Consider the following 20824-nt stretch of genomic DNA (forward strand, 5'->3'; position numbering starts at 1 on the left):
CAGAAGAAGGTCATTGGACACCTGGAGTGCTTCTAGGTGTCCTATAAAAGGAACTGACCACCACCACTGAGGGAGCCAGAGTCGGGAGGAAGAAAGACAAAGCTTGCTGTAAGACGAGTGGTGGCAGAAGGATTGGGAAAATGAGAGAAAGAAAGGACTGTGTTTATGTACTTTGGTGCTGCACTATGCTGCGCTCTGGGGAGCGAGGGAAAGCGTTTCCCCAGCATTGAATAAAAGGTTGTTGTGTGTTGCACTTGTGTCTCTGTCTGTCTAAGTTGGGGTTAGGGCAGCTGTACGTACACCTGGTTTCCAGAATGTCTTTTCCGGCACTTTGAGATATATCTTGTGTTTGAAAATGTGCTATAGAAATACATTTTGTTGTTGTTGCTTACATTCAAGCTGTACTCATGCAAGTGATTTTTTTGTTTGTTCAGCTCTTTCAGAGGTAGTGTTCTGGCAACCAAAAGATATACTGTAGGTAACCTGGCAGGAGATTCCTCTGGCCTTAGTTTGAGTATTTGTGCAGTCCTTACAAAGACAACTTATCAGAAAATGCAGCTCTTGAAGTGGCTTTTGACCGTTGCTAAGGTAGTTTGAAGTGTAGCCCTTTCAGGGGTAACAAGTCAAGAGTTTGCGAGCAGAGCAGCTTCTGGCCCATGCTAAGGTATTGAACCTGAGGTAGACAGCCTCAGTTATTGTTAAAGTATTGCAGACATTCTCTGTGAGAATAAAGTGCTGTCGAACATATAATGTAGTGTATTCCAAGCCATGTGCACTGTCGAAGTTTCTGTAATGAGAATGGTTGATGAATGAATATTAAATAGGTAAATATTACAGTGTGTTCTTGTTAATCAAGGCTAATTATTTGGGCATTTCCAGTATTGCCCACCAATATAAAGCGAAGCTCAAAGTGCCGTTGTGAACACTGTTTTCATGATAGAACATCTAGGCAGGGTGCCAGTCTATCACAGAGCCTAATCATGCAACAAAAACACATTAACAAAGGGACAATTTAGAGTCAGTAGTTAATTTGAGGGTGGCGCAGTGGTAGCGCTGCTGCCTCGCAGTTAGGGGACCCGGGTTCGTTTCCCTGGTCCTCCCTGCATGGAGTTTGCATGTTCTCCCCGTGTCTGCGTGGATTTCCTCTGGGTACTCCGGCTTCCTCCCACAGTCCAAAGACATGCAGGTTAGGTGTATTGGCGATCCTAAATTGTTCCTGGTGTGTGTGCCCTGTGGTGGGCTGGCACCCTGCCTGGGGTTTGTTTCCTGCCTTGCTCCCTGTGTTGGCTGGGATTGGCTCCAGCAGACCCCCGTGACCCTGTAGTTAGGATATAACGGGTTGAATAATGGATGGATAGAAGGATAGCTAATCTGATGCACACACTTCTCAGGATGTAAGAGGAAAACCATGGTACCCTGAGCAAAACCTTTACATCCACAGGGAGAGCAGGGAATAAGCAGGCTTGGGATTCAGCAGCACTCACCCCCACTCTTCAGTGTAAAAAGAGGATTATTAAAGATACCACATCTATCAACAAAAAGACAAGACACAGCAACAAAGATACTATGCAGGTCGCAAAGATAAGTCAGATCAGCATCTAGGGCATGTAATTCTCAACCTGTTTATGTGAGATTAATATTTCACTTGCTTCACATAGCCCTGGAGGCCTATATACTCTGATTTAGTATAAATAAAATAAAAATAAAAGACTTCGAAACATAGCCCTTGGGAAGTGTAATTGTAAGCACTGAAGCAGCTATGTGAGCCTGGGCTGATCAAGTTATCACTCTTAGTTAATAACAAGCATGATACTGAAGGAAGTGTGTAATAAAGCATCAATATATCAGAAACTGTCAACAAAATGTTGATTTTCTAGCAAATTCTTATAAACTTTGAAACACAAAATACAGATTTTCCTGAGCTGACCTTGATATTTTGAAGGATGGCATCAGCACATATTTATCATGATCTATGGTTTTTCTGCTTTTAAAGTATGACTTGGCCTTTGGGAGTCTGTAGGCGGGTATTCTATTTTTGTGTTAAGTATTATTTTTCTCTACAGCTCAGACTGCCTTTTTTTAGTACTTCATGCTTAGATTATAGCTACCAGATCTCCCAGTGTTTTCAGATCCTTTGGGGGGATCCATTTCTCTTGGCTTGTGATGTAGGCTTTCTTCAAAATATTAATCATCTCTGAATTATGTTCCTTTTGGCTAATCCATCACTTTGAGCAGCTGGGGAGACAAGGCGGAAAACAATTATTCTCTCGTTTGGCAGAAAACAAGCTTAGGGATCATCTAAAAACAAAATGCTTCTCTTGCAGGAGGTAAACAGCAGGAGTCATTTAAGTGGCCAGAAGATCAAGCCATAAGCATGCTTTTGTCAAAAAGACAAGGAGGTGATGGGGAAGGAAAAATAAGTGTCAAATGAGGCATTTTTGGGATGACCTTCATAGAATGGGCTCTGGTTTTACATGAATCCCATTGTTTTCAACACAAACATACTACAAAAAATCAAAATAAAATAACAAGTAAAATTTTGTAGATTTATGTTTCAATAAACATTTAGTTATATAATCACATTTAAACAAGTAGCTAGTCACTAGATATAAACTTCAACATAGACCTACATCCATCCATTTATCCGTCCATCCAACAGCTAGGTTATGGGAGATAAAGCTTATTGACAGTATTATAAGACTCAAGGTGGCAACCAGTCCATCGGGACATACTCACTTATCTGTGGCAAATTTAAAATGGCCAGTGTGGAAGGAACACAGGGTACATGGAGAAAAGACCCTCAAGGACAATGCTTAGACTATAAACTGAGAACTCTGGAACTGCTGCACTATACCCTCTTTCTTTTATTGTATAGTTCTCCCCCATCTTTGGCATGACAGGAGCCAGCCATACAAAAGGTACCCATCTCTGGTTATGTGGTGCTACATTTCTGTCAGAAGCAGGATGATGAAAAGCCCTGCACTCCAGACCCAAAATTAACTTGCTGGACTCTTCTGAGGAGTTCCTGGAGAGGACTGTGGCTGACCACCACCAGCCCCATCTGCTAAGGCTTACTGGCTTGTTTGTGCAGTCGACAACAGAGCTTCTGGTTCATGGAGCTGGGAAAAGTGTGGAAGATTGTTTTGGCAGTGACTCCAGGTGAGCATTGTGAGGCCAAGTTAGTGATGACACCCCACAGGCAAAGGATGAGGCAGATCACAGTAGCATTACAGGGCAGGTGAGGAAGCACAGTCTCAAAGCTTAGATCTGGTCCTAGAACACCAGCTGTAATATCAGTTCAAGAAGGAAGACAATTAAGTGAATGCAACATTTGTAACTCCACCTGCCCACATATAAAGGACAGATCACTGCACTGAAGAGCCGTGTTTAACACCTCTGTTGTACCGCTTAACATACCTGCTGTACCACCTGCCAACACAGCATTCAAGACCACTGCTGATGTGTTTCCTAGTCAGAGTTTGTATGCCTTTGCAAGAAGCTGGAAGTGTTCCTGAGCACAGTGACAGGGGCGGCAAAGGAATCGTGCTGACAAGTTACATCAGCATTTAGATGGCATCATCATTGAGCCACCATTAGTATCGACTGGCTTACATTTATTCATATAAGGATATTCAGAATCAGCTGCAGGACAGCCTATAAAAATTGTATCCCTGCCAAAATTTTACATGAATTCCCATTAATGAGGCAACAGTGACTCACCTAAAACAGCGATACAAAATACAAAGAGAGAGAATTCATTAGGTTGGGTCTCAGAGAGCTCCAGCATGTCTCTACATTATCTTATCTTTAGCCATATTAGAATTGCTTTTACTTTTTTGCAATTCTTGTCTGTATTTGAGGGGGGCTGTTGTTTGTTATAATTTTTTTGGGATTATGCAAAAAGCTGCATTTCCTCTTTAAAACAAATTATCTATCTATCTATCTATCTATCTATCTATCTATCTATCTATCTATCTATCTATCTATCTATCTATCTATCTATCTATCTATCCATCCATCCATCCATCCATCCACCCACCCATCCACCAATACAGACATACATTCTTTTCTCCTGGCATCTATGGCTTACACACTCAAAACAGATAAAATTAAACACAACTGGCAGCTCTCGTGTGATTTCATCTTGGCAGTATCCTCAAACTTTTGACCTCACCATTTCGCTCTTATATTTCTCTCATCCTTTAGTTCACCCCTCTTCTCACTCTTATTCCCATGAAATAATGATTGTCAATGATTGGCCATTTCTTCCCTGTCCTTGACCTACTCATTAAGTCATGAACCATACATAATTCAATAAAAAATATACCAAGAATAACATTAAAGTAGAAACAAAGCAGTGAATTAGTGGGTGACATTGGGGAGCCCAGGTTAACCCTCATACCACACCATTCCCAGTACTTGGATTGAGTTTCTGCTTGTACCTGATGGTTACAGAGTGTGATCTGGGACCTTGCTAAAAAAAAAAAGCATTTAAAAAATGGATGGGCGAATTAATCAAAGTGATCAAAACAAACTCAGAAGCCAAACAGTAGACGTATGCAAAGCAATTAATAAATACTTTTCATCACACATCTCCTATTTGAATTTGTATATCTGTTGGAAATAATTTCAGTTTTGGTAGCCAGTGTAGTAGAAAACTTGTATCCTTGTGTGTTTTATTATTTCTGTGTGAATTTATGAGTGTTCTGGGTGTGCCTTTCTTGTGTAACTAAGATATTCTGTACCTGTCCTGTCCTGAACAGTTACCAAGGGAACAATGGAATTATCATAATTTAATGCATTTAATTTTTAAAGAATTTTTAAACAAAAATCTTCTTTTAGAGATAAATGTGCAGCCCAATGACTTTTAATCTATTTTACTATTTTGGGGCCTTTAGATAGAATTAAGACATGGGATTGTTAGAAGAATATACAATTAAACAGTATATTGGTTAGTGTGAAGTGAAATGCTTCTTGAATGTGTTAAGTAAATGAATTTAACTTATTTAAGACTACTTCTTTGTTATGTTAGTCAGCCTAGTCACAGTGATCAATACACATGGCTGATTCCCTCAAACTTATAATAAAAATGTCTATCCTTGGATTTATTTATAATTTAGACTATTAGCTATTCGTTATTTACAGAGTACTTCCCTGACACCAGTAAAGCATTTTAGGATACATTAGATTAGCATTTAAACTGTGCTGCATATATTTAAAATATCAAATGGGATATGATGATGAGATGCAATAATTATGAACAGTAATAATGCTTAGCTGAGAACAATTAACCAGCCTTCCTTAAGTTCCATTTTATCAACCAAATACAAATGAAATTGCAAGCAGCTCTCAGAACTATTTAAGCTCACTTAAACCTTTTGTATTCAGTTCACCCGACTTTAAAGAAAAAATTAATTAACTACAGAACATGTTATTGAACAACCTCATAAGACAGTATATTAATGAGAAAAAACAGCAAACATTGCAAAAACATGATGAGCAAATGTGCATCTCCCTAAACATCACTAGAAATAAAAAAAGCATATAATAAGCATCTGAGCCATTTGTGCCATCAAGGAAGCTCAGCCATCCAAAGGCTTCTGAAAGGTCAGTGCAATAAAGCGGTCCAATGTGGCCTTATCTTGCTATGCACTCCAGAGCTTATTATGCTTGATTTTTGCAAGTCATTGTGAGTTGGGCATTGTGCACTTTGATTATTCTGCTCAAATGGAAGCTGCCAAAGCCTACAAATGTTTTAATCGTCTTCTAAAATTGAATATTGGAAATACTGTAATATTAGAAATTTTCACTTATGCCAGGTGTTATCCTCTATTTTCCAGCAAGTTACTATGAATAGAAGAGAAATCAATTAACTGAAAAGCTGGAAATACAATTCTGAGATGCAGAAAAGGGGGAATAATGGATCCTGATTAACACATGCAACTCAGTCCTTTTTCGTTTTTTTTGTAAATTAAAATAAAGACTGTAATCAATAAACAAGAGGCATATTTGGGAATGATCTGTTAAATAATGCACTATCTCAAAGTTGTGACTATAAAGACTTCCATAGAATCAAAGTGGCATAGTGGTTAGTGGTGCCTGTATCACAGCTGACGGAGGCTTGGTATAAAGTCCAAGTTTATCATCAGCTTTGTAGAACTTGCATGTTCTCCTTGTGTCTGGATTACTACAAACCAATCGATACATCCTGTGTCTTTTTTAAATGAAAATACAGAACTCAATCAGAAACAAGTTGAAAATGGTGATATATTGTTTAAGTGTTGATCGTATTGCAACTCTGGGGCGCCTGATTAAAACCTCAAATCAAAACAAATTTATTTCTAAAGCACATTTTAAAACAGCAAACAGCTGCACCAAACTGCTGTACAAAGTGAAAAAGAATAAAACTCTGCAAAGACAACACAATTTGGTCTCCAAACCCCAAAGAACATAACGACTTTCAAGACATAGCAAATATAGCCTAGTGTTGCCAAAAGCTTGAGAAAACAGATGTGTTATTCAACAAGATTTAACTGTTAGGACTGTGGAAACAGGTCTGCCAAATAAAGGTAACTCAATCCAGAGTTTAGGAGCAGCCACTGAATAAGCTCAATTTCCTTTGCTTATAAGGCAAGATTGTAGCACCGATAAAAGAAATTGGGAAGGTGATCTCAGTGTCCTGAAGGAATAATATTAGATGAGGATTACCTAAAATACACAGAGGAGCCAGAGTATTTAGTATTTATAAACACCAAAATAAACACTTTAAAAATTATGCTGAACCTAATGGGCAGCCAATGAAAAGAGGCCAAGACCGGAGTAATATGTTCCTTGTTGCAGAAATCTGTTAGCAGCCTGGCAATTGCATTTTGAACCAGCTGAAGATGAGATAGGAAAGCCTGTCTGACTCCAAAGATATAGAGAATTGCAATAATCTAAACTATTGGAGACAAAGGTATGGATAACGGTCTGCAGGTCTTTGGTAGATAAGAAGGACTTAATTTTGGCATGTGTTTCTGAGATGATAGAAATTATCCTTCACCATAGCATTGTCCATTGAAACTGATGAAAGAATCAAAAATCACTTCCAGATTTTTCACTTGAGTTTTAATATGGGGTGCAGAGGGCCAAGGTTATTTTCATGGTTTCTGGGTTGATTACCGTCTGTATTTATTTTCCAATGCCTGGTTTGTGTCTTTGTTTTCCATAGAGCACACACATTGGTGACTCTAAACTGCCTTTGTGAATTTATGCCCTGTAATGGGGTGGCAACTCATTCAAAATTATTGTCAGTTAATAATCAGCCAACTCCCTCATTTTACTTATAATATCGAGAAACAGTCCAATTGTTTATATAAAGCTTTTTTTTTTCAATCAAAGCAGTGAAGATTAAGTGACTCATTAATGGACACACATTCAGTTGGCATCAAGAACTGATCCAATATCCCTTTCCTTTAAGGTCAAGTTAATCACTGCACCACACAATCTGCTGAAACTGTTTGCATAATTGAAATGGATGGTTGGTTGGATATAATTAGATACAAATTCCAAAAGTATATGTTTCAGAAAAATAGAAAAGGTTTTCCAGCATGACTTGAGGAGGCCAGATCCTGACTTATAAACATTTAGGTTTTTATAAGCAGGCAATGCACAGCCATGCTGGTGAATCTGACACAAATCAAGATGAGGATCTAGCCTGTCACTGGGTACACTATTGCTAACTCATGTATGTCTTATTTAAACATTTTGTAAAATCTGAATTATACTGTATCTTCACAGTGAAATCTGCATTTTATTATGAAGTTTTGGAACACATCAAACAATAGTTTATGGCATACTGTGCCTCTTCTTTACCACCGCATTTCTCCTGTAGAACACCCTTGTGTGTGTGAGTATTAACCTTATTGGTCTCTTTATTGTCTTATGTTTTATTCTTTGCAAAGGTATACTGTAATTATATTTAAAGGGACGCCTACTGAAGTAATTTAAGATATGTGTGGTTTTCCACGAATGCAGAAAGTCAGATTCTACTCTGCAATAATTCGTCACAATGTAGAAACCAACTTTGGATAAGCTAGCAGCTCATCATGGTGTAGAAAGCCATGGGCTCTACACCAAGAAGCCAAGTGCTGTCAGCTGAAATCAAACTTTTGGTAACATAATTTTTTTTTGGTCACAGGAAAAATGCAGCTTTGCAATAGCAATAATTTGGATATGTCATAACCAATCATTTCTTGAATTTTGTATCTTTGAATGCCCTAACTTTTGAATGCCTTTACAATGCATGAGGTAATACACAGATTTATATATTTCTCCATGACTCCACTTGAGGCAAATTTTAGGCAAGTTTCATTCATGCAAATCAGTACACACATAAAGACCATCGCCTCAGGTGTGGCTGGGCATGCATATGTGACTCGCAAGCAATATCACAGTATCAACACACAGGTAGCCATGGATGCAAACTGTACTGTAGTAGCTTGCATATTACCCTAAATATAATAGAAAGCAATATTGGTGATTGAAGGTGAAATGTTATATACAGTAGATATGCTGAGCTCTGCATTCAACAAACCCCTGGAACCTTCATATTACACTTTACACATAGGGTCACAGAGACAGGCACAACATGTCACTCTAGAAGACAATCAGGAACACTGCAAGTGTGAATGCAACTTATAGCCGAGGCTAGTTTCAGTAACTGATACTTTACAAAGCATTTCCCATGGTCATAACAATGGTAAGGTGATTCTTTGGAAATTCTGACTGTGGATTATGTATAGTTAAATAAACATACTCATTATCAGGCTTTACTCTCGTTGGAATGGTTGTGTCTTGGTCTTTCCTTCTTTGTGCTAATTACAGAATTATTGATGTTGTTACAAATTGGCAACAATTACATGCAGCTTAGCTCAACATCCTACCTTATTATGTTTTCTTCCTTCTTCTTCTCCTATATTATTATTATCATTATTGCTATCTTAGTGTTAGTATCAGAAAACTACAAAACTTCATCATTAGTGCCAGTTTGTGGCATTGGGTGGCATAAAACCATGACATCATTCTCAAAAGTGGCCTTCTATTTCTTGCTTGGAGAAGAACTAGGATGCTTTGTCAGCTACTTGTCATGTCCTACTCAGAGGTAGGAGTAATTTTGAAATGCTTGATAATTAGGGGTTCTGACCTAAAATCCATTGAAGTCTTTAGAAAAAGCTAAAAGTCATGACTGGGAAAAATCACCCACCAAACATGAGAGAGCTGCAGACGAGTGGGCTAAAGGGCCACTTAAAAATTGTAGAATCTCACTTAGAGCTACAGAAAACCAGTTGATACCAGTTATTGTCTCCAAAGGCTGTGCTATCATGTTAAGGGTATCAATATTTTTTATCTTGCCATTTTCATATGTTTAATTATTTAAAATATGTTCAGGCATAAATCAAAAGCAAAGTGTCATTTTAAATGTTATATAAAGAGAGAGTTGTGAAGCTTCTAAGACTATAAAGCATAGGTTCTTAAACTATGGGTCATGTGTTGTCTGAATTTGGGTCGCTCAGAGAGGTGAGTCACAATTGTACTTAATGGGAAAGGGTCCTGTACATTTTGCAGAGTGCCTCATGATTGATCAGCACAGGCAGTTTGAACAAACCACACTGCTTTATTATGACCTGAAGCAGTGATTCTTCAAGGGGGACACCCCCTTTCCCAGATGACTGTTGGGGGTGATTCTCCAATGGGGATGATGACTGTCGGCAACGATTCTCGGGGGAGGGAATGAAAGGTGGAATGACATCTTGCATAGGGTTGATTCCTGTCTTAAACATAATGTTGTTGGAATGAGTTCCATTTTCCTCTCACCCACAATTTCAATGAGCTAGTTAGAAAATTGTTGGATGGCTTTACTGGAATGTGTTTTCTTTTAAATATTTTCATATATTACATCGACTTATGTAAGCATATTTATTCATGGAATAAGCCTTTAATGTTTGTCATGTTTAAGCTGATTAACAGCAGGAAATGCTTATGACACTTAAGGACTGTACACCCACCTTCTCCATCAGACCTGTTTACATTCTTCAAATAAAATCACTTAAAAACAAACCATTTTTCCATTTTATTTGCATATTTTTTTATTTATTTTTCCTAAATGGATGCATCTGTTCTCTGTTTACTCTGGCTGTTAGCTCATTAGTTTTTGTGTTTTGAAATGATCCTGGCTTCAGAAATGTCTCATTCAAGATCAAGCAGAGTGTACTAATAAAAGTGCATTATTATTCTGGACAGCCTCCAAGAAGCAATGATTTCCTCATCTGTGAACCCTCATTCATGCATACATCCAATTTGAACTCACCCGCCTCTTTAGTCCGTTGTTTGGTTTGTTAATCGAGTTTACCTAATGGGGACTGTGAAAGCTATGGGTGCCATGGCAAGCAGCTGGTATGCTTGGCTGGTTGCTCTTATCTCCCTTGGTGCCATAGATATTTTACTGGACTTCAATGCACAGGTTTATTGAATGTGTTATACACACAAAAAATAGCTTCTTGCTTTTCAGGGAATGTGTCCAACAGGAAAATGTCTTTGATCAATGAAGACAACATCTATTACTTTTTCTTGTATTAATTAAATTCATGATTTTGTTTTACATATTTATGTAAAAAATATCTACTCTGCATTTAAAAATATATGTATAGTTTAAAAATGCAATTGAATGATTTACATGTGTGCCCTACAATTGAAATAAGTCCATCATCCATTTTCTAATTCACTTATCTGATTTGGATTGCAGGCAGCTTTTGCCTATCCTGTCAACAAGGTGGGCACACTGACACATACCAGCACATAGTAGACTGTGTAAAATGAATAAATAATTTATAGGAACAAGTAAAAACTAGTGTTTTAAAGCAAGTGCACTTTCACAGTTTGTGACTGTACTAATGTGCAATCAGACTGTAACCGGATTATTTATATTTTTAAAATGATCAATATGCATCAGAGATTTGTAGGATATTGCCAAGAGTTACCATCATAGCTTGAGAAAAGTTGAATTGTAATTAGCTTTGTCACCTGTAGTAGCAGGGTGTTGTACTGTGTCAGCCATTATGGATGCAATAAGAAGTCAAACAAGATGACACCTTTTATTGGCTAAATGAACCGATTACAGTATGCAAACTTTCGAGGCAACTGAGGCCCCTGAGATCTCTGCCCAAAGAGAAGATACTTTGTCAAACCCTATCAAGGAGAATTTTGGCTGTTAACACTGTCATACTCCAATCTGTATTGATTTAGATGTTTCAGGGCTTACATATATCCCATGAACTGAGTTCAGAATGTTGTGGACCCACAAATAATGTACATTTTATTTATTACCCTATAATGGCTTTTATGCTGGGTCAGTTCAGTTGCACAGAGGGCAGTACTTTAGCTTCACAACAACAGAAATTAAGTTTGTATCCCAACTTTATTACAGTGTTGAACTGACATGTTATTGAGTCAATGTGTGTCTTCTTCCAGGTACCTCTGGTTTTTCCTTGTCTTCTCAGAGAGTCAAGGCTTGGGGGCTGTCAAGATGCAGGGCCTGTTAAAGCCCATTGCGGCACTTCTTGTGTGATTTTGGGCTATACAAAAATAAATTGTATTGTATTGTACTCTAAAGACATACTTGCCCCAAGTAAGTATATTACTCATTAAGGGTTGGGTCTTGCCATGAGACAACCTCAAGAACCCTTAAGGAATGAGTGTCATCCTTGATTCTTTGGTCTAAGGCTAGTTTAACTCTATAAATGAGACCTTAAAGCTCTTTAGACCCTGTGACTGAGGCCAATGGTTGAATGGTTGCTTGAATAGGAGCGATCCCAGATTTGGGAATGATATTCATTGCATTTAAAAAAGGGAAGGTGGTGAGCCAAGTAATTCATTGTTGGATAAAGCATAAGGGGCTAAATGGAGACACCAATTATTAAAGAAATTGCATCTGCTATAAACTAAAAATACAACACATGAATTTAAAAGCCATTTTAGGACAGTTCAATAGCTGTGAAAGGGAGGAACATTCAGTCTGTATAATGAATGTGGAATACATTCATACTGGTGAAATTTCCATTTCTCTACCATCTTGGCCTTGGCTAAACTCTCTTTTTATAGTGAGGAATTGATGGATTCAGGTATCACACAGTTTTGGAAGTATGTGATGTCATATTTTTCCCTCCAGAGGTTCTCTAAATTAATATGGCTTCATATCATATGTTACTTCATTTTCATTGATATCAAAGTGTAACTGCACAAAATGATCTGGTTGTAGATTTATATGATTCATTATAGCCTTTTCTAAATTTGTGTTCTATTCTTGTCATTCATTTGCCCATTTCCATTCTTCTAGGGATGGTTTAAAGGAGCATCAGAATCTGTAAAGTGAGGAATAAGGACATAATGCTGGGATTTAATGTCATATGAAGGAGGACAGTCTTGGGCAACTGCGGTTTCTCAAGCAAAATGTTATCTTTTGAAAACTAGGTGAATGTGAGAATCCAACTAATCTTCAAAAATAACATTTCTTAAGAAGAAGTAGATAAAAAAGCAGACTGGTGAAATAGAGTGACAAGGTCTGTGAAATGCAGCTCCAAGTAAAAGAATAAAATCACTAAAAACAGATTTTTACCATATAAACCTGATAAAATTGGTTACACCAATTTTAGGAAGACTGAATGTGTGAATTACTAAATATATAATCTACACAAAACCAATATATTCTGTAACATCAGATTAATCTATTAAACTGATGTGGCATATTCCAGAAGGACAGGAAGAATTTGATAACCTTTTTCTCTAGTATCTGAGAAGTAAGCTCTTGAATAATCTTTCTTAAAGGAGATACACGATTCGTCCAAGTTTATACAGCAGCAGCATCTTCAACCTTGGTGTATATAACATATTCAATATTGTTAAATTTTCCCTGGGTAAGGGAGCAGATGCTCAATATTTCCTGTAAGTAAAGGACTGAAATTTCCAAACTACTCACTCTTGCTTTCCACCAGATGGAAAACTTTTGAGTTATTGTTTGAAACAAGGGCACTCTCAGTCATACAGAAGATGGAGGCAATTTGGATGGAATTTTGCATGGGATCTTCATGTCTAGTGAATTTCTGAGCTGAAATTTCTTTTTGCATAATTTTCACTAACATTTTAAGGTTATTTTGTGAATCTTTCAACTAAGAACTAATTATCTTCATGCTTTCAATAGAAGCCTATAAATCTGGTTTATAAAATGTATTTAAATATGTTATTCATTGTCCTTGCGTATTTTCTTAAAGAAATATATGCAGTTCATTGAACAACATGACCATTTTAGTCATAACTTCCCTTCTAATCACAAATATGTCTACATTAAAATCGTCTTAAGTAGTTTCAGGAGATCTCAAAATCCAAATGTTTGCCTTCCACTATAAAAACATATCGATACACATAAAAACAGAGGTATACTCTAGGATATTGTTTATGTTAAACAACACAAGATTTCTTTCTATGGCTAAAATTTTATAAGCAATTTTTTAAAAGGTTGTTATAGAAAGAATAGCATCAAAATATCTGATGTGGAAAATATATTGTATAAATTAATATATAGTACTCATCTATCCTTCTTCTTTAAGTAAATAAAAGTAATGCCTTCTACTATTCCTATTTTCATATTCCTAAATTTTGTATTTGCCATTTTCCTGTAAAATATTATCATTGTCTGTACTTCTCATAACATTATATCTCTATTTTTAGAATTTTTTTTCTGGAAATCATTTAGCTTTGCTTAGCTTTTGCTGATAAACATGGTGTTTTTTTTGGAAGGCACTACTAAAAACAAATCATTTTGTAAGATGTGACAGAATGGGAGGTCAAAAAGGGTCATTTAAATTTAACATATAAAAAAAATAAAGACCATATATAAGGATTCAGTGGCCTCACAGCTCCAAGAGAAGAGTTCAAACCCTAAGCCATTCACTGTCTATGTTCACTGTGCATGTTCTCCTTGTGACTGTCTCGATTTGCCTTGGAGATCTCAAAGACATGTGTATTAGGTACAGTGTATTGGCCCAGAGTGTGCATGAAGCTATTCACTGTGAAGGACTGGCACCTCATTCAGGGCTGGTTCAGGCCTTGTGCCAGATGATACGGGATTTGCTCTGGTTCCCCACTGCCATTGTTTTGTGTGTGGATGGAAGCACAGCTCGCTCTTTTCATACTTTTCAATTATCTCCCAGTGAAAAAATGTATTATTGTTTATATGTGTTCTTGATTGAAAGTGATCAGATCAGAATAGCTGGTTTTATTGCTAAGTATTAGTACTTATTCTGATTATATATTTTTTCAAAGCATAAATGTACAGAATAACCTTAGCATGACAACACTAAATTAAAAATAGATACCTATGAAAACACAACAACTAAATAAAATGGCTTGCAGCACAATGTTAAAATGAGATCAATTCAACTGGAAGATGAAATGCTGTTTTGATGATACCAAATTCCTTAACTAATGATCAAAGTGCTTATAATGCATATGGAAATATGCATCAGTTCACCACGACAAAAGGCTCATTGTTCTGTTTGAAGAAAATATTAAATAACTGAAAAACGTAATGAATTAAATGCTTGCTAAAATTAGTGATTCATTTATAAATATAATAGGCAGAAATTATGCCTGGAAGCCTGTCTAAAGGAAAAATAAGAAAGCACAAATGGTTTAGTAATATATTTATTCAGGTTTTTTGGAGGGTGAGTGAATTAAAACATCATAGAATTCATTACCATTTTTAAATGTTTAGTGCTAAAATAAAATCTGTCAAGAAATATATGGCTGGTATAACATGTTTAAAAAAAAATTCATGCAAAACAGTTCACTGCTCCCAAGCTTTTTTAACTTAGAATTCCCTTTATAATGTAATGCCAAGGAAAAATAAAGGAAGAACTCAAAAAGCAAAACCACCCTAAATCACTAATGTGCTTTGTCTCATGCTTGAATTAAACAACATGCTTTTTGAATTCTGAGTCCACAGCAAAGAGCCTGCAAGTTTTGATCCCTGTCCTTCAACTGTGTAGGAGGGTTTTAGTTATTCATACTGTAAAAGCAGAATCTCTAAACTGCTGCTCTTTGGTACCATTCTCAAAAATCAACATATCCATCCTTCTCTCTATCCATTCTGTATATCTGCTGTTTTCATTGTCAGATTGCAGGTAGTCAGTACCAGCTCTATCAGCACTGGGTGTAAGATAGGAATGTCTTTAGGACACAATGCCAGCCCTTCACAAAGTACAATTTGATACACGTACCCATTCATACCAAGACAATTTAGGATTGTCAATACTCACATGCTTCTATGGGATTCACTTATTTTCTGAAACCACTTTATATAATTCAAGGTTGCAGCAACTGTATCCTACTCCAGCATTATTATGCTGGGGCTAAAGTTAATTGCAGGATTCACTCAAGCTCATTCACACCATCATCAATTTAACATTGGTAGTTAACCAAGCGTGCATGTCTTGGAAATGTGTTTGGAAACTGGAATACCAGAAAGAACAACCCACACAGAGAGATGAAGAACATGCAATACAGACTCTGGCAGAGCCATAATTTCCACCCAGTCTCGTGGACCTGGAAAGCACTGTTGTTAACCACTGCACCAGACATGTATGAGGGATATGGGAGGTAAAATCAAAAAGCACAGAGAGAACATCCAAGGGAGCCAAGAGAGCTGGACAAAAATTTAACACTTTTGTGAAGCAGCAGTGCTAACAACTTTACCATCCTCCAAATATTTTAAACTGCTTTATATGCTTGTGGTTATGTTAAACACATCATAATTAAAGATATTTATAAAAATATAATTACCATCTTAACCTCTAACAGAAAGATAAAATAACGGATCTGAAAAAGTCCCTCAAAACCTTGCCTGATAACTGAATTGTTCAGTGCAAATGAAAGCTGCACAAATATTTTGCTTCTATAGTTGCTCTAATATAAGGGAGGAGTCGCATCCGTAAATGCCTTGGGGTGTCACTTGGCTTGACATACCTTGTATTTAATAGTAACTATTAAAGATAGAAAATATATAAGAAAACTAAGGAGGGGTCTTAGCAGACATTCATTACATTATGTACTGTACTGCATGTGAAGCTCATACTTTTGCATTTTTCCTGATAGTCTTAAAGTAAGGGTGCGATGTAACCTGCATATATTGCTGTTTTTTTAATATATTAGATGCCTATTTAACCAAAATTATATGATAGTTTCTTGTAATTAATTTTTATTTAACATTCATTTATTTTAATAATATTCTATTTAATATCTAAAAGAGTCCTCTGAATTACAAATAAGTACAGATGATTCAGCTTTCAGAATTATTTCATGAAAATTCCTAGTCTATTACAAAACAGATCACGACTGCTGTGAAACTCTAGAATTTTCTGCTCATCACCAATATATTTGGCTGTGAAAAATCTTTAGGAAGGTGAAATACTGTCAAGCATCCTAAACAAAATCTGTCAGTGAGATACTGATTAACACTTTTGTGTTGCAGCACTAATCATTTTTCTTATCTAAAGTTTCTAAAACATTCTGTTAACGCCTGCCTCTTTCCATAAACATTAAACATTTCACATTCTGTGGGCAAATTGGATTTGGCTGCTTTTTAAATATCTTAAATTTATGTTGCATGGTGCTAAATGCTTTTGATATGCACACACCAAGAGACTGGTAAAAAGGCAGACTTTTTCAGCATTATATCCTGGAATCACTCTTACTGTGAAAAGCAAAAAATCACTAGGCTCTCTGTTTGCTTTGGTAGCTCTTTTTGTTTTATGAGTAACTTCTGATAGCTTTACCTCAACATCCATTATAATACGGGAATCAGGTCTTAGGAACAAACATGGTCCAAGTGTTATTATTATTCTGTTCTTCAATAACAACCTGGTGTACAGTATGTGCAGTGCCATGTGGAAGTGAATTTAATGCCTCAGGCTTGCAATAAAAATTAAAACTGCAGTTCAGATTTAATTGTGGGTGATTAAACTCTGGGTAAATCTTGACATAACACTGTCTTAAATTTTATGACTACTTTAATGCAATGACGATATTCTAAATATATTTTTCATTATTTTACTTCCTCAAGCCACTTTAAGCATTATATCTTGCACAGTTTCTTCCTGCCTTTTGCCCAATGCTAACAGAAAAGACTCTGCTTTCCTGTGATCCTGAATTTGATTAAATGGGTAATGTTATGTTATTTTAACCATTATGGATTAGACAGAACCAATGCATTTCTTGAGAGCAAATATTTAAACATTATATTTACTTAAAAATATAGGTCATGCGAGCCATTATACTCTAGATTCACTACAGACTGGTACGCAATGGCCTTGTGCTATTTTACTTCTAATTTTTATCTAACATACAGTAAAAATTGGTACTGTAAATGTGCAGACTGGGAATGCCACTTTCATTTGAGTTTCCTTTCTATGCTTGATTTAAAGATTACTGAACTTTGCTTTATTTTGATCACTGAGACTCAGTATTCTTACTACATAGTATACCTAAGCTTACTATGCAGTATTATGACTGCATTTTGTTCAGAAATGCTGACACTGAGTTTTGAACCACAATGTGGTGAAGTCAAACCAAGGTGCAGACTGCTTACATTGGTGATGAACCAAATTTCAACCAGTGTTTTGATAGGATTATGTTTTTTCACCAGTAAAATCTGAACAAAGGGGTCAAGTGTCATTAAAAAGAAAAAAAGAATTAAATGTCAGGGGTTAGGCTAAAACCCAGAACACCCTGAGGTCCTACCCTTAACTTTAACCCAACAAACTGGGATGTCACAATAGAGATACTTAAGACACAGATGTAGGATCTTGTTATTCAAGTAAATCCCAGCACTAAACACTGCACCTGCCTCAAAGCTCTCGAGGAAGGCCGGTATCACTGGTGCTATGACCAAGTGGTCAAGGCTGACAGTGTAGCATCAACCATTAACACCAGCAAATATCAACATCCTCCAAAGAAGACCATTGCTTTTGTCAAAGATGTGAGAAAGCCACACATACAATGCCAGTACTACACACTGGTATGCTATCTAGAGCTTCAGACTCATAGCTCAAAGTGGACCTGGGCCAAAGAGTGAGATTTTCAGAGCACATCATTTTAACAACTTTGTGTCCAGACATTATCATCTTGTCAAAAGCTACCAAGTAATTGATCACGCTGGAGCTCATAGTACCCTGGGAAGAACCAGGAGCTGTAAGAGTTGTGTTGGTTTCAAGGCTGGTGGAATTACTGTGAGGCAACAGAGGTGGGCTGCCTGGGCTTTGAAGGATACTCACTCTGCTGAGCATTCAGCCTGCTGGGTATTACAAGGGCTGCAAAGAGGAAAGCTGTAAACTATGTGTTGGAAGCCACAGAGAAAGCCTCTAGTTGGCATTGGATTAGAAGGACAAACTCAGTGGGGTGTTGTGGCTACGATTCAAGTTGGGCTTTGTTCAACCCTGGATGGGTCACCTGGGTGAGAGTGTTTGAGTTTCAGAGACCCAAAACACCAAATGATCCCAGATAACATCACTGATGATGCACTGAAGCGCATCAAGAGGATGCTTTTTTTCAGTCACTTCAATTATTTATTATCAAAATTACATGCTACATATTTTAAGTTAGTTTACACATTTAAACTGAACGAGGCCAGTGCACATTCAGGCACCTTTTAAAATGGCAGAAAAGACTAACGGGTGTTTTGTCTAGTGTAAATCTAAATAATGCCAGGAGGGTTTTGGCCACGCACACAACAAAAGGTCCACGCTTTGCATGCACGTCATACCCATCTGGTAACAGGCATTGTTTCCCTCGACATTGCTTACAAAACTAATAATAGCGCTTCTAAAATAAAAGCATTTCACACATCGCTCTGTGCATAACAAAAATTTCCATTTTTATTTATCATCTGCTGTGCATATGTGACAAGCCAGTCTGCTGCTGGGCGAAAACGAAGGTGCTGAAAGTGTTTAACGGCCACCCACTCGCGCCGATTCACTGCCCGCTTTACTACACGTCTGTCCGACTCCTATGCCTTCATTCACAAAAGGCTGCTCTGCTCGGTCGAGGCAACACGTTCTTCTTTTTTTTTCTCAGATTTAACCGGACGGGTGTTGGCTGGCAGGTGGGGAGCTCTTGCGTGAGCCAAGACGTCTACACGGTGTTGCATAACGAGAGCAGCCCGGCTACACAAACTTCACGTGGAGAGACAGTGAGGTAATGAGAGAGATCATGAGGGCATCTCCCGCGTCCTGCCACTGCCACTCCCACTCCACCCGTGACGCCCGTCAACCCTTCGCGCGCAAGTGCTGACAGCCCGCCAGCGGATCCTCTCAAGCCTTCGGCTACTGGTATTTTCAAAAAGCGGGCTGCATCGGAATTACTCATAACGGGACTGGCACGGACAAGATATTAACGCCATGTATTGATTTCCGCAAGTACTTCGATTTATTTTCGATTTCGTCTCACATTTTAGAAGGAAAATTCGAAGCGCTGCGGAGACTCGTTTTCCCATTTGTGACTTTATATTAAATTGGACGCGCACTGACACGCCCACGCACGCGTCTACGTGCCTCAGGTTGCGGGGACTTTCTTTTGACTGATAACTTTATTCATGCCCTGTTGGGAATAAAACTATACGCCAGGCAACTGCCTATAATGATACATATCTGGGACATTCCCATTTTTTATTTTGACGCGTTGCATTGCGTGACCAAGACTAGCCGGCACGCACGCACACAATCACACTTTGGGTCTGCGTATAGATCTACAAAGCTAACATTTCTTTCCCTTAATTGACCGCATATTGTTTTTACTTTCGTACAAATATGAACACCGATAATTAGACAGACATAATTTAAAATCTTGCTTCAAACACGTAAAGAATAGAGGCGTTCCAAGTGTTTTTCATTAAGTGACTGAGCAGCGCTAGACAAGTGAAGCAGGTAACTGTTCAATTAAGGATGCTATATCATCCCAGAAAATGAGGCAAACCAGCCTTTTTTGCACATATAAGTGTTTACGAATGCCCCTCGATTGCACAAAAACATTATCTTTTCAGAATTTGGTAGTCCGCATTCGCAAGAAAAGGCACAAAGCTTCAAAGCTTACCTGTTGTCTGTAAACAGTAGGGAAGATAAAACAATAGAAAAACAATCTGCTTGAGCTTGAAAAGCAGCAAAGACGTTGGTCTCCTCGAAAAAATGAAATGCACAAATTGTTCAAGTAGAGAAAGTACGAAGAATACTTTTCCACTTGTGCTTATTATTTTAATTTTGGTCTGCAGTCTTCCACTCCGATTGTCACAGCTTGCTTGTTGCTTAATATATTGCCCCCTCCCTCCCGTCTCCTCCACCCCACAACACGCTCCTGTTGCTCCTCGGTTCTCTCTTGTCGTCTTTCTCCAGCTTCTCTCTGTTCTTTTCTCGTTTTACTTTCTCTCACTGCTTCCACGATCCGGTGATTCGCACGGAGATGCTGCGATGGGGAGCTGCTGGTGTCTCATCACCCATGGCAACCAGTTGCTATGGCAATCAGTTGAGGCGAGTCATTTGTAGACAGAGCTTTCCCCCTTATTTTTCCAATTTTAATGATGCAATGTTTCGAGAATTTGTTTTTCTTTAATGTGTAAAAGGTTTTTAAGTTTTGCATTTTTAGGGCAAAATCTATGAAAGTTTGCAGCATTAGCAGTATGTTGAAGATATGTAGCAGAATAAACTGTTTTCCATATATTTACATTTAAATATTTCTTTTTATTTAA

The 20824-nt window shown here is 37.5% G+C and overlaps 1 protein-coding gene across 1 annotated transcript in view; it reads right to left on the minus strand.

The window, feature by feature from the left end:
• Positions 1-20576, minus strand: part of LOC120523915 — a 32256-nt gene extending 11680 nt beyond the window's left edge. Inside the window, exons 1-2 of the mRNA XM_039745661.1 lie at positions 20509-20576; positions 20176-20453 (exon numbers count right to left, since the gene is read on the minus strand). Of these exons, the coding sequence (XP_039601595.1) occupies positions 20176-20453; positions 20509-20576 (346 nt within the window). The remainder of the gene's footprint in view (positions 1-20175; positions 20454-20508) is intronic.
• Positions 20577-20824: the final 248 nt, after the last annotated feature.

The sequence above is a fragment of the Polypterus senegalus genome, chromosome 1, assembly GCF_016835505.1.
Source record: "Polypterus senegalus isolate Bchr_013 chromosome 1, ASM1683550v1, whole genome shotgun sequence".
Taxonomy (NCBI): Eukaryota; Metazoa; Chordata; class Cladistia; order Polypteriformes; family Polypteridae; genus Polypterus; species Polypterus senegalus.